A 15,450-nucleotide genomic window follows, 5' to 3' on the forward strand; every position below is an offset into this window, starting at 1 on the left:
CCAACATCATTCTCAATGGTGAAAAACTGAAACCATTTCCTCTAAGATCAGGAACAAGACCAGGTTGTGCACTCTCACCACTATTATTCAACATAGTTTGGGAAGTTTTAGCCACAGCAATCAGAGAAGAAAAAGAAATAACAGGAATCGAAATCAGAAAAGAAGAAGTAAAGCTGTCACTGTTTGCAGATGACATGACACTATACATAGAGAACCGTAAAGATGCTACCAGAAAACTACAAGAGCTAATCAATGAATTTGGTAGAGTAGCAGGATACAAAATTAATGCACAGAAATCTCTTGCATTCCTATACACTAATGATGAAAAATCTGAAAGAGAAATTAAGGAAATATTCCCATTTACCATTGCAACAAAAAGAATAAAATACCTAGGAATAAACCTACTTAAGGAGACAAAAGACCTGTATCCAGAAATCTGTAAGACTGATGAAAGAAATTAAAGATGATACAAACAGATGGAGAGATATACCATGTTCTTGGATTGGAAGAATCAACATTGTGAAAATGACTATATTACCCCAAGCAATCTACACATTCAATGCAATCCCTATCAAACTACCAATGGCATTTTTCAAAGAACTAAAACAAAAAATTTCACAATTTGTGTGGAAACACAAAAGACCCCGAATAGCCAAAACAATCTTGAGAAAGAAAAATGGAGCTGGAGCAATCAGGCTCCTAGACTACAGACTATACTACAAAGCCACAGTAATCAAGACAGTATGGTACTGGAACAAAAATAGAAAATACAGAACAATGGAACAGTATAGAAAGCCCAGAGATAAACCTACGCACATATGGTCACCTTATTTTTGATAAAAGAAGCAAGAATATACAATGGAGAAAAGACAGCCTGTTCAATAAGTGGTGCTGGGAAAACTGGACAGCTACATGCAAAAGACTGAAATTAGAACACTCCCTAACACCATACACAAAAATAAACTCAAAATGGATTAAAGACCTAAATGTAAGGCCAGACACTATCAAACTCTTAGAGGAAAACATAGGCAAAACACTCTATGACATAAATCACAGCAAGATCCTTTTTGACCCACCTCCTAAAGAAAGGGAAATAAAAACAAAAATAAATGGGACCTAATGAAACTTAAAAGCTTTTGCACAGCAAACGAAACCAGAAACAAGACAAAAAGACAACCCTCAGAACAGGAGAAAATATTTGCAAATGAAGCAACTGACAAAGGATTAATCTCTAAAATATATAAACAGCTCATGCAGTTCAATCTCAAAAATACAAACAACCCAATCCAAAAATGGGCAGAAGACCTAAACAGACATTTCTCCAAAGATGATATACAGATTGCCAATAAACACATGAAAGGATGCGCAACATCACTAATCATTAGAGAAATGCAAATCAAAACTACAATGAGGTATCACCTCACACCAGTCAGAATGGCAATCATCAAAGAATCTAGAAACAATAAATGCTGGAGAGGGTGTGGAGAAAAGGGAACACTCTTGCACTGTTGGTGGGAATGTAAATTGATACAGCCACTGTGGAGAACAGTACCAACGTCCCTTAAAAAACTAAAAATAGAACTACCATACGACCCATCAATCACACTACTGGGCATATACCCTGAGAAAACCATAATTCAAAAAGAGTCATGTACCACAATGTTCATTGCAGCTCTATTTACAATAGCCAGGACATGGAAGCAACCTAAGTGTCCATCGACAGATGAATGGATAAAGAAGATGTGGCACATATATACAATGGAATATTACTCAGCTATAAAAAGAAATGAAATTGAATTATTTGTAGTGAGGTGGATGGACCCAGAGTCTGTCATACAGAATGAAGTAAGTCAGGAGAAAAATAAATACTGTATGTTAACACATATATATGGAATATAAAAAAAAAATGTTCTGAAGAACCTAGGGGCAAGACAGGAATAAAGGTGCAGATGTAGAGAATGGACTTGAGGACACGGGGAGAGGGAAGTGTAAGCTGGGACAAAGTGAGAGAGTGGCATGGACATATATACACTACCAAATGTAAAATAGATAGCTAGTGGGAAGCAGCCACATAGCACAGGGAGATCAGCTCAGTGTTTTGTGACCACCTAGAGGGGTGGGATAGGGAGGGTGGGAGGGAGATGCAAGAGGGAGGAGATATGGGGATATATGTATATGTATAGCTGAATCACTTTTTTATAAAGCAGAAACTAACACACCACTGTAAAGCAATTATACTCCTATAAAGATGTTAAAAAATAAGTACATAAATAAAATTATAAATAGGCCTATATCTATTAAGAAATTTTAATTTATTGAAAACATCCCCCCCAAAGAAAACTTTAATCTACTTGATTATACTGGTAATGAAACAGTCAAGGAAGAACTAACACTAATCTTACAGAAACTACTTCAGCAAATAGAGAATGAGTGACCACTGCTCAATTTATTTTATGAGACTGGAATAAAACAACTTGGAAAAAAAGAAAACTACAGACAAATATCCTTCATGAATATATAAACAAATTTCATTAACAAAATGCTAGCAAATTGATTCTAACAATATATTAAAAGGTAGGATTAATCCCAGAAATATAAGGTTAGATTAACATTCAAAATTAATGTAATTCACCATGTGAAAAGAATAAAGGACAAAATCCACATAGATCATTTTAATAGATGCAGAAGAATTTTTTGAAAATTCAACACCCCTTGATGACAAAACAACAACAAAATAAAAAACCTCAGCAGGCTAAGAATAGTAAGGAACTTTCTCAACATGATAAATGGTATCAACAAAAAACCTATAGCTAACATTATACATAATGGTAAAATATTAAAGTGCATCCCCTGAGATCATGAATAAGGTAATGATGCCCACTTTCACCTCTTCTATTCAGTATGGTACTAGAGCTCACAGTCATTGCAGTAAGGTAAGAAAAAATAAAAAGATCAGAAAGGAAGACAAAAAACTGTTGTTGGCAAATGGCATGATTGTTTATATGAAAAATCACTCATAATCTGCAAAATAACAACTAGAACAAATGAATTTAGCAAAGTTACAGTTTCCAAGCTTTTTTTAATCAATTGTATTCTTATATACTATCAGCAAACATTGGAAAATGAAGTTTAAAAAAAAAAATTATGCCAAAACCCATAAAATACCAAGGAATAAACCTAACAAAAGACACCTAAGGGCTATACTGAAAACTACAAACATTCTAATAGAAGTTAAAGGAGAGCTAAACAAATGGAAACATATACACATCTAATGGACTGGAAGATTCAACATTGTTAAGATGACAATTCTCTCTAAATCAATCTACAGACTCAATGAAAATTCCAGCAAGCTTTTTATTTTGTAGAAATTGACAAACTAATTCTAATATGTACATGGAGATGCAAAGGACCTAAAATAACCAAAATGATTTTTAAAACGAACAAAATTGGAGAACTTATCCTATCTGATATAGTATAGTATAGTAGAGTGTAGTAGAATAAACACAGTAGCCAAACTAACTTGGTATTGGTGAAAAGGTAGACATGTAGATCATTGGAATAGAACAGAGAATCCAAAAACGGACCCTCACATATATGGGCAATTTTTGACAAAGGTGCCAAGGCAATTCAATGGGGAGAGAAAAGTCCTTCCAATAAAAGGTGCTGAATATGTGTATGGGGAAAAAAAGAGTAATATCAACCTCTACCTTACACCAAACATAAAAATTGACTCAAAATAGATCATGTACTTAAATGTAAAATCTAAAACTACAGAACTCCTAGAATAAAAACAGAAGAAAATCTTTATAACCTTGCAGTAGGCAAGTTTCTTGGAATGTAAAAGGCCTGAACCATTAAAAAAATTGATAAGAAAATATGTAATTGATAATCAAAAATTTTTTAATTTGTCCTTCAAAAGACACTATTAATAAAACAAAAAGGTAAGCCACAGACTGGGAGAAAACATTCACAGCCCACATATATCAGACAAATTACTTGTATCCAGAATATACCTTTATATAAATTTTACAACACAATAAAGACAAGTAACCCAATAATCAAAGGGCAAAAGGTCTGAACAGACACTTCACAAAAGATATATGAATGACCAACAAGCACAAGAAAAGATGCTCAACATCACTAGTCATGAGGGATATGCATAATAAAACTAAAATAAAACACCACTATATACTCTTTTGAATGGCTGAAATTTAAAAACTGACCACATCCAGTGTTGATGAGAATGTGAAACAACTGAAATCTCACATACTGCTAGTAGTAATGGAAAATGGTACAACCACTTTAAAAACAAAAAGAAAAAAAAAAATCCTCCAGATCCCACCAACTAGTCTTTCCATTTTCCTTTCTTCAGGTCTTTATTCAAACAGTTTGAAATAGCTGGAATTACATATGTGATTTTTTTTATCCTTTTTTTTTTTTTACTTAACAGTGCATTACAAGTACCCCTGATTTACATAAAACAAATTATTTGTATACTCTGTCATCTCATTTGGTACTGTCCAAGACTACATGTTCTAGAAGTCCAAGATCAGGATAGCTTCCATTCGCTTTGCACAGTGTGGCAGAGTCAACATGGAGGGAAAGGCAATTAGTGAATTGTTTTGTTTTATGATGAAAGTGAAATGTTCTCAGTGACATGTAGTAAGTTAATCTGCATCTCATCAAAGATATTACCTTCTGGACAGAGTCCCAGTGCCTCATAAGTAAGAAGTTCATTGGTGGAAAAGCAATCATGAAGTTCTATTACATCAATATCACTTGGTCTCAAGCCAGATTTCTCATAGCACTTTCTGGCAGCTTCTTTACTCATATCAAAGCCAACCTAAAACCAAAACCATATATAAATAAATTAAGGGCATCAAAACTGGGACTTTTATATAAGGCTTATAAGAGATTAATATGTATAACCTTAACAGTTGAGAACTGACCATAAATATTGAAATCTCAGTTAATTCTGTATTACACAGAAAGTCCAAATAAAAGAATATCCAGGAGGGAGAATGAACATACACATTACATTTTGTACTATAAAAAGGACTTACAATTCCTCATGCCATATCCTGTGCAAAGTTACAAAAACTCTATCAAACCACAATATATAGTTGTGGTAGATAGGTTGAAGAGATTTATCAAGAGATCATTATGATTCAGATACACTGAAAAATATGGGTGAATTTCTATATGAAAATAAACAATCTTCTTTTAGAAGATCATATAGGATTCAAACCATTTTTCCAATATTCATGCTATTAACACCCCTTTGGTCTCAGATAATAACATGCAAACTCACCTCTTTTCCAAGGAATAAAACTGTGATGTGATGGAAAATGTACTACAATCAGAAAACCTGAGTATAAGTTTCACCTCTGCCACACCCTAGCTTGTGTGATCTTGGGCAAGTTACAGAAACATTTTAAAATTCAAAGCATTGTTGTAAAATCATTTTGTAAACTCTAACATAAACCATATGCTTATTTATATATGTGTGTGTACATAATGCAATTTTTATATGTGTATATATGTATGTATCTTCAAATATTCAACTAACTCAGGTCAGAATTCTTATCTTTTTTACTTCCTCCATTTTGTACTCAATCTTCAATCAGTGATTTTTAAAGTGCAAAAAAGTTCCTGAAAATATCTTTGTTTTTCCCTTAACTCTGTAAGACTGGAGTTCTGGGCATATTTAGGCAACTCAAAATTTTTAAAAACAGCACACTAGTTAGTTAAAAGTGCATGCATATGTTCTTATCAGTTATTTTCCCTTAACAGATTCTTAAGGATGGATTATAATATTAAATTTTCTAGACCAATTTTTTTCAAGTAAATAACGTTCAGAGCTGATGACATGATGTCACCTTGAAATTTTGAAAAAGAAATCCCTTGACTGATTAATAAAACAGAATCTCAGACACACCATTTTAATAATGCTTTTTTCTTCAAACGTGCTTGGCATATCAGTCACCATCTCTTGAGCCAAAATTTCCACAGCTTTGGATTTCAGGCCGTGCTTCTGTACAAACGCTTCACTAGCCAAAATTGCCGCTGCAGCACCATCTGAAGTGGGACTAAGAGGAGGTGAAAATAGTTATTTATACCTGGTTCACCTCGGTCTTAGGATTTCAGTCTAGGAGTTCTTTCAGTGTGGAAAGGCTGGGTGTATGCTTGCTGGTCACTGGACTGTCTTTGTAATATCTGCAGTTAAAAATTATACATGCTTCACACCTGAAGACTGAACTTCTAACAAGAATTTAAATGCTATCAGTCACTGCTTGGTCTCTAAAGGTCTCTCCCAAAAAGTTCTTATTGCAAAGAATCCCAGATTTGCCTCTGCAAATACATAAGGTATTTTCTGGTGACTTCTGAGGAGTCCACAAGGTTATTCCTGAGCTAATAAAGATTCTACTATAGGCCTAACTAGCTCCAACTTTGCTATCTCCCAAATAATCAGTCTTGGAATCCTTTTGGAAACTGGGAAAGGATGGAACAGGAGATACCAGAAAGCCCATGGTTTGGTTAAGACTCTTGAGATCTCCTCAAAACAGACCTTTTCCTTAGAGCAGCTGTGAAGGAAGGCAGCAGACACAAGAAGCCTTCTGTGAGTTGAGCTGTACTTTAAAAATGGGCAGACACTCATACTGCTACAGATAAAAATGGACGTCACTTGTTCACTTGCATCCCAGACAGTAACTCCAGGACACATCCAGGTGAGAGTTAGGCACAGGTAGGAGCTATGCAATACTAACTCAGTCTTCCAGGAGACAGATATTGTCAAGCAATTTTCAAGACAGAGTTACTATCATTATTAGAGCTTTGATTTTTTTTCTTGTTTTACCTTTACTCGTAGTTAGTATGATTGAGTAAAATTTCCTACAGTAGAAATACACAGCAGAGAAAACAAAATGGTCAAGGGGAAAACCTTTGGACTCCACTGGCCTCCCAAGCCACATTTAAATGAATAAATACTATTAAAACAGAGTAGCTGGAAGTCATGAGAAAAGGAAGTAAAATATATAATTTTCCAAGAGAAAAGACAATCTGTGTCTAGACAGGAATAGGAAGCAAGGGTGCTCACTCCAGGGTAAGGACTATACTTGGTAGGAGTTCTATAAAAGCAGATACAGATATAGATATACCCAGATACAGAGCCTACAGTCTACCCAAGGGATGGGGGGGCGGGGTGGGGAGAAGGCACAGTACTTCTATTAAATATTAAAATGTGTTTTTCTTACCAACATTGTAAGATAGTCAAAAAATCAAAAATTTTTTGAGATGCCATCACTTCATCTAAACTGTACTCCTTTTGGAACTGGGAATACCTAAATATAAAATAAGTAGTTACAGAATGTGAGGTAGCAATCACAATTTTTGTTGAAGATGTTCTGGTCCAGAAGTTAAAGAGAGAATAACACACAAATACTCTTTTCACAAACGAAAGATAGGCTTTCAATAAACCATTTCAATCTACAATAAATAAGTCATTTGAATTGAATTATTAAAATTCCTAACTCCAAAATATCATGTTGTATAAAAAACTTTTGTCTAATTTTTGTCCTGGGTTCCTGGCATGGAGATTCTAAAACCCTTGGAATTTCCTGAGTAATAGAAGTGTCTTTGTTATGCTAATTAGGTGACTTGTGGTGGTCCCCTTGTTAGCTGGGGGATAAGGGAGGGATGAGCCAGGGGTCTGGTCACCAGAAAGATCAACCATGCGAATACAAGATGGGGACTATTGAACCAGTTTGACCCCTAGGGAGAAGAGGGGGACCTAGAGATCTAGTGGCCAATGATTTAATTGAATATGCCTGTATAATGAAGCCCCAATAAAAACTTTAGAAACTGAAGCTTGGTGAAGCCACCTGGTTGCCGAGTACCTTCACAGGAGGGTGTTATGCCCTGACTCCATGGGAAGAGGGCATGGAAGCTCTGCACTAGGAACCTTCCCAGTCATTATCCTATGTGCCTCTTCATTTGGCTGTTCCTCAGTAAGTACAGTACTTTCCTGAGTTCTGTGAGTCATTCTAGTGAATTATCAAACATGAGAGGATCATGGGAACCACTGAATTTATAGCCAGTTGGTCAGAAGTGCAGGTGGCCTGGGGATCCTACTTCATCTGGCATCTAAAGTGAGAGCAGTCTTGTGAAGTCTTAATTCATAGAGTCTGCATTAACTCTGGGTGGCAGGTACCAGAATTAAATTGCAGTACACGCAGTTGGTGTCAAACCAGTTGCAGGTTAAAATAAAATACCTTTTTTTTTCCTGAAGAATTACAAAAATATTAGTTCCTTAAAAGCAAAATTAAATGACTTGCAATTCAGCCAACTTTTGTGGTGATAATATTATACAACTACATTTAATGAAAGCTAATGGCATTCTTAAATAAATGTATAAAACCTATAATAAAATATCTGCATTCTTCAAAACACATTTCCTTTCTCATCACTGCCAAGAAGAAACTTATTTTCATCCCCTTTGGTGCCTCTAACAATATAATCAGATGGTTTTAGAAATTGCTCTGGAAAGACAGCAGCACAAATAGATACAATAAGGGAGTTTCTAAAAGCAAACTTCAACTGGTATGGAAATTAAGCAATTCCAGTGTTTAGAAATCAAGCCCATGTAACTTAGATCTGCATACTACTGTCTGCACCTTTGCTTCTGAAGCTAACTTTGACCATCACCAACTTTCAAAAACATGCTTTATTTAAGCCAGATCCTGTACTAGACAGTGGGGACATGGACATAGTCCCTACCCTCAAGGAACTCAGTCTGAATCCACAGCAATAAATACACCATTCTAGTATGATAAATGCCATCACAGAAATGTTATACAGGGTGCCATGGGACCAACAGGATACACATCAAACCCAGATACCAAAGGGGGCTTCCTCTCTGAGATTAGGCAAATAAGAGGAAATAGGAGGTAGAGAATTCCTGGCAAAAGGGTCAGCACATGCAAAGCCTCTTGAGGTGAAACAGTTTATTGAAGCTAGAGCGTGACATCTGGGAAGGAATATGGAGGCAAGATGAAGAAGAGGGGGCAGGAGACATGAACAAGGATCAGATCATGAAAGGCCAGTATACGGTGTTTACATTATACTGAAAACAATTAGGAACTACTAAAGGATATTAAGCTGGGAGTGACATGACCAGATTTGTATTTCAGCAAGAAAGCTGTGGTATGGAAAAGGGACACTAAAAAGGCATTACCAAAAGCAAGTAAACCAACTAAGAGATTGAGGCAATAATTAAGGCAAGAAATGATAAGGGCCTAAAATAGGGAATTGGAAGTAAAAGATGGAGAGAAGCGGGACTTCCCTGGAGGTCCAGTGGTTAAGACTCCATGCTTCCAATGCAGGGGGCGTGGGTTCAATCCCTGGTCAGGGAACTAAGATCCCACATGCCGTGCGGTGCAGCCAAAAAATAAAATTAAAAAAAAAAAAAGATGGAAAGAAGTAATGAATTCAAGAGATAGTAAGGAGGGAGAGTTATAGACACAGGTCTGAAGGCTCAAGTGGCAGAAGCTATCCCTAATCTTATACTACTGATCACAGATTCTCACTGCCTTTAGGTATTCTTATAATCTGTGAGGAAGCACTTGAGAAGGTTCTTAACTCAATCTTCCTAGAAATATGTAACAGGTTATCTCTAATGACTGGTCAGCAAACACAGCATTATCTTTCTTCACTAGTCAAGCAAAACCTAGTGTAAGAAGTTAGCATCTGAAATTTGAGCCAAACCTAGAAGGCTATTCTTGGTTGTTTCAGTGAGTTTTAAATGATGAAGCTGACATTCAGAAATAACATTTGCCGGGCTTCCCTGATGGCGCAGTGGTTGGGAATTCGCCTGCCGATGCAGGGGACGCGGGTTCGTGCCCCGGTCCAGGAAGATCCCACATGCCGCAGAGCGACTAGGCCCGTGAGCCATGGCCGCTGAGCCTGCGGGTCTGAAGCCTGCACGTCCGGAGCCTGTGCTCCGCAACGGGATAGGCCACAACAGTGAGAGGCCCGCGTACCGCAAAAAAAAAAAAAAAAAGAAATAACATTTGCCTATTCAACATAATTGAGAACTTATAATACATAGCAGAAGATCCATGAGGACAAGGAATTTACCCATCTTGTTCACTGCTATATCACTAGTAGCTTTGCCAGCGTCTTGCACATAGTAGGCTACTGAATACATAATAGCTGAGTGAATGAAAATCCTTTAGAAGAATGCTGTAATGAGTGGATAAATGAGTACCTGGTTAGGCAGGGAGTTAAGTAAAAGAAAGACTTGGAAGTTTTGCTTCTCTGGGGAAGGTCAAGAGCTGCTCTTTGGAGCCTCAAAGCCAGGAAACTGCATACTGTCAACTCCTCAATATGTTGGTACAGTTCCTTACTAGTTTCAGGAAATCACAAGGATGTTTAATGGTCCTCCAAGTTCTAAGGACAAAGAAATCAGCTCTAGACCATATTTATGGGCTTAAGACTGCTTATCCTAACTACTATTCAGTAACAGCAAAGTTCTATTGAGCATATACTATGTTCCAATACCCTACTAGGTACTGAAGATATAAAGATGAGACATAATCTCTGCTCAAGGATCATCATCATCAGAGGAGAAAGATTTATAAATAAGTATGATACAGTGTGATATGTTGTAACAGACATATACAGACAGTACAATGAAGCTCATGAGAAAAAATAATTATGCCTATTTAAGAAGGTACTAAGAGAAGCAATGATATTTGGGTTGAGACTTGATGAGTAAGTAGATACTTGCCAAACAAGAGAAGGGGAGAAGGATATTCCAGGGAGAGTTAACAGCATAACTAAAAACACAGAAACAAGCACAGTATAATACACTTAAGAAATACCAAGTAATCTTGTGAGAGATGAGATTGAGAATAACCAGGGAAGTGGCAGGAAATAAGACCAGCAAGGTAGAACGAGGCCAAATTATAACAGGCTTGTTATCTCATATGAAGGAATTTCTATTTTATTATATAAGCAAGGGAATTAACCAAAGCTTCCACAATACCCTTAGATCTTTCACAAAATACCACTAAATTTAGGGCATGGGAGTAGATATTATTTGTTAATTAGGTATACCCTGAATTCAAATATCAATTCAAAATCAGAAGAATGAGGAGAACAAGTAGTAGCATAGAAATATGTGGTAATGACCCACTTGTGGTATAAAATGTCCCTTATCATGTTTTTATGTTTATTAAACATGGCAAAATTTGTTTAATAGTTCAGAAACAATTTACTGAGCACTGATTATGTTCCAGACTCTGTGCTAAGCATTAAGAACATAAAGATAAGAGATGGCTCTTGCCCTCAAGGAGTTTATAATCTAGTAGAAGGAAAAATATAAACACTATTTTACCACTATTTAGAATGATCCTGAGCAAGTTGCCTAATTTCTGTAGTCCTTATTTTCATCATCTATAAAATAAGAATAAAAATAACTACCTTATAGGGTCCTTGAGAGAATTAAATGAAAATGTACATAAAAGCACCTAGCACAGTGACACAGAGTTGGCATTTAATAAAGTTAGCTACTATTCTGTTATTGCCTAGTGGTTTGCTTTTGTAGAGATTCTACTTGTGTGGCACTAATTCATTTCCCAGTGAACCAATTTTATTCAGCAACCATTAAGTACATGCTATGAGCCATGCATTGCACTAGGCACTATGGATTCAAAGATTAATTATCAGTAATACATATGATGTAATTTTACTTCAGGCTATTTTTTAGGATATAAATAACCATATTATTCTATCAGAGTAAGAGTTAATGACACTAACATAATTAAAATGCAAATAATTTAATATAAAGTAATTAAAACAACCACTAATACGTGTTTTACAGACATTTTAATTGATCACAACAAACTAAGAAAAGTTTTAAAAAATGGTTTAAAATGGGGCCTGGTTATTTCCAATTAAAATTATTATAATAAATTTCATTTACTAGAGTTAGAACCTATGACCAATTACCTCTTTTAACGCTAGCCATTCACATTCTTTCTTAAAAGAGCAACTAAGCTTAAATGGCATTTTAAATATAAATAGACCAAAACCTAAACTGAAAAGTAGTCAAAAGTTTACTTGGGCACAAGCCTTTCATAAGAAGAAAAACATTCTAGTTAACATCTCTGAGGTCTTACATTTGCTTTTCAAGTATAAAGTTGCATATTACATAGCAGGATAACCCAGATTCTCACTATCTCATATCTCTGAAATACTTACGGGTTATTAACTGAATGTTTATGATTTTTCCATCCAATTTTTGCAAAGTGTTCAAGTTTTGTTCCTGTAGAGAAAGCAAACTTCTATTAGTGAGTTAATGCTTTCCTGTTGCTTGTTAACAAATGTTGCCATGATACTCAGTATCGTTCTAATATTTCGACATTTTCCCATGCATAGATACCAGTATTGGAAACTTCAACACTGATCCCTCACATAAACATTTCTTTATAATTAAACTGGGGTGTATTTCATGAATTGATTCAACAAATAAGCATATGATATGAAAATAGTTCAAACTGGCCTATTCAACCTAGTACAACTAGGGTCTACTTTCAAAACCCAGAAAATATAGCCTAGGACCACAGTGGTTATAAGGCAGGAAAGCACTGCCAGCAATACTTCAAGGAGTCTGCCAAAACATCCCAACATCCCTGGACGAAGTGAATTTTACAATTCAAACCTCTAGGGCCTGAACTTCTTTTGCCTTATGATAAGGCAGAAAGGTCTTCAGAAGAGTTAGTCTAACAAGAAAAGTGTATACTTTTTAAATTCTTTAACAGAAAGTTCAAAGAGTAGTGTCCGAAAATAAAAGCAAGCACATTAATGAAGTAAAATTTGTAAAAGTCTTGTTTATTATTTTTAAGAAGATGAAACAGAATAAAATAGGTTTTGAATCCTCCTTTGGAACTAGAAAGACCAAGGAATGAAAAAGTGCACTGATTGGAGCTGATAATATTAAGTTAATACACAGCACAATAAAGTGGAGAGTCCTCATTTCTGTTTTATCTCTACCTTTTCTGTCAAGGAGGGTGATCTTCAGAGCAGAAATGACATACATATAATTGAACAAATCTTCTCTCAATTCTAATAAAAATGGAAAAAGGTAGAGACCACACTAGTGATCTCATACCAATAAGAGTAAGTGACTGATCCAGAGGCAGTCAGAACGGGTCCAGTAAGAACAAGCCAAATCAAATTCATATCTTTTTTTTTTTGAATTTTAATTTTTTTATACAGCAGGTTCTTATTAGTTACCTATTTTATACATATTCGTGCATATATGTCAATCCCAATCTCCCAATTCATCCCAGCACCACCCCCATCCCCCACTTTCCCCCCATGGTGTCCATACATTTGTTCTCTACAACTGTGTCTCTATTTCTGCCTTGCAAACCAGTTCATCTGTACCACTTTTCTAGATTTCACATATATGCATTAATATACGATATTTGTTTTTCTCTTTCTGACTTACTTCACTCTGTATGACACTCACTAGGTCCATCCACGTCTCTACAAATGACCCATTTTCGTTCCTTTTTATGGTTGAGTAATATTCCATGGTATATATGTACCACATCTTCTTTATCCATTTGCCTGTCGATGGGCATTTAGGTTGCTTCCATGACCTGGCTATTGCAAATAATGCTGCAGTGAACACTGGAGTGCATGTGTCTTTTTGAATTATGGTTTTCTCCGGGTATATGCGCAGTAGTGGGATTGCTGGGTCATACGGTAATTCTATTGTTAGTTTTTTAAGGAAACTCCATACTGTTCTCCATAGTGGCTGTATCAACTTACATTCTCACCAACAGAGCAAGACAGTTCCCTTTTCTCCACATCCTCTCCAGCATTTGTTGCTTGTAGATTTTCTGATGATGTCCATTCTAATGGGTGTGAGGTGGTACCTCATTGTAGTATTGAGGTGCCTTTCTCTAATAATTAGTGATGCTGAGTAGCTTTTCATGTGCCTCTTGGCCATCTGTATGTCTTCTTTGGAGAAATCTATTTAGGTCTTCTACCCATTTTTCAACTGGGTTGTTTTTTTTTAAATACTGAGTTGCATGAGATGTTTATATATTTTGGAGATTAATCTCCTTTGTCCATTGATTCGTTTGCAAATATTTTCTCCCATTCTGAGGACTGTCTTTTTGTCTCGTTTATAGTTTCCTTTGCTGTGCAAAAGCTTTGAAGTTTCATTAGGTCCCATTTGTTTATTTTTGTTTTTATTTCCATTACTCTAGGAGGTGAGTCAAAAAAGATCTTGCTATGATTTATGTCAAAGAGTGTTCTTCCTATGTTATCCTCTAAGAGTTTTATAGTGTCCGGTCTTACATTTAGGTCTTTAATTCATTTTGAGTTATTTTTGAGTGTGGTGTTAGGGAGTGATCTAATTTCATTTTTTACATGTAGCTGTCCAGTCTTCCCAACACCACTTATTGGAGAGGCTGTCTTAACTCCATTGTATATCCTTGCCTCTTTTGTCATAGTTTAGTTGACCATAGGTGTGTGGATTTATCTCTGGGCTTTCTATCCTGTTCCATTGATCTATATTTCTGTTTTTGTGCCAGCACCATATTGTCTTGATTACTGTAGCTTTGTAGTATAGTCTGAGGTCAGGGAGTCTGATTCTTCCAGCTCTGTTTTTTTCCCTCAAGTTTCCTTTGGCTATTCGGGGTCTTATGTGTCTCCATACAAATGTTAAGATTTTTTTTCTAGTTCTATAAAAATGCCATTGGTAATCTGATAGGGTTGCATTGAATCTGTACATTGCTTTGGGTAGTATAGTCATTTTCACAATATTGATTCTTCCAATCCAAGAACATGATATATCTCTCCATCTGTTTGTGTCACCTTTAATTTCTTTCATCACTGTCTTACAGTTTCTGAGTACAGGTCTTTTACCTCCTTAGGTATGTTTATTCCTAGGTATTTTATTCTTTTGTTGCAATGGTGAATGGGATTGTTTCCTTACTTTCTCTTTCTGATCTTCGTTGTTAGTGTATAGGAATGCAAGATATTTCTGTGCATTAATTATTGTATCCTGCAACTTTACCAAATTCATTGATTAGCTCTAGTAGTTTTCTGGTAGCATCTTTAGGATTATCTATGTGTAGTATCATATCATCTGCAAACAGTGACAGTTTTACTTCTTCTTTTCCAATCTGTATACCTTTTATTTCTTTTTCTTCTTTAATTGCCATGGCTAGGACTTCCAAAACTATGTTGAATAATAGTGGCAAGAGTGGACATCCTTGTTTTGTTCCTCATCTTAGAAGAAATGCTTTCAGTTTTTCACCATTGAGAATGATGTTTGCTGTGGGTCTGCTGTATATGCCCCTTATTATGTTGAGGTAGGTTCCCTCTATGCCCCCTTTCTGGAGAGTTTTATCATAAACGGGTGTTGAATTT

At 35.8% G+C, this 15,450-nt stretch overlaps 1 protein-coding gene across 2 annotated transcripts in view; it reads right to left on the minus strand.

Moving 5' to 3' along the window:
- The window catches only part of SCP2 (sterol carrier protein 2), a 164,703-nt gene that overhangs the window by 90,719 nt on the left and 58,534 nt on the right, over window positions 1-15,450 (minus strand). For both annotated transcript variants that reach the window (XM_030870167.2, XM_060305457.1), the window contains 4 exons: window positions 12,262-12,325; window positions 7,254-7,340; window positions 5,939-6,089; window positions 4,696-4,843 (listed from right to left, as the gene is read on the minus strand). In XM_030870167.2, coding sequence (XP_030726027.1) covers window positions 4,696-4,843; window positions 5,939-6,089; window positions 7,254-7,340; window positions 12,262-12,325 — 450 coding nt within the window. The remainder of the gene's footprint in view (window positions 1-4,695; window positions 4,844-5,938; window positions 6,090-7,253; window positions 7,341-12,261; window positions 12,326-15,450) is intronic.

The sequence above is a fragment of the Globicephala melas genome, chromosome 1 (assembly GCF_963455315.2).
Source record: "Globicephala melas chromosome 1, mGloMel1.2, whole genome shotgun sequence".
NCBI lineage: Eukaryota > Metazoa > Chordata > Mammalia > Artiodactyla > Delphinidae > Globicephala > Globicephala melas.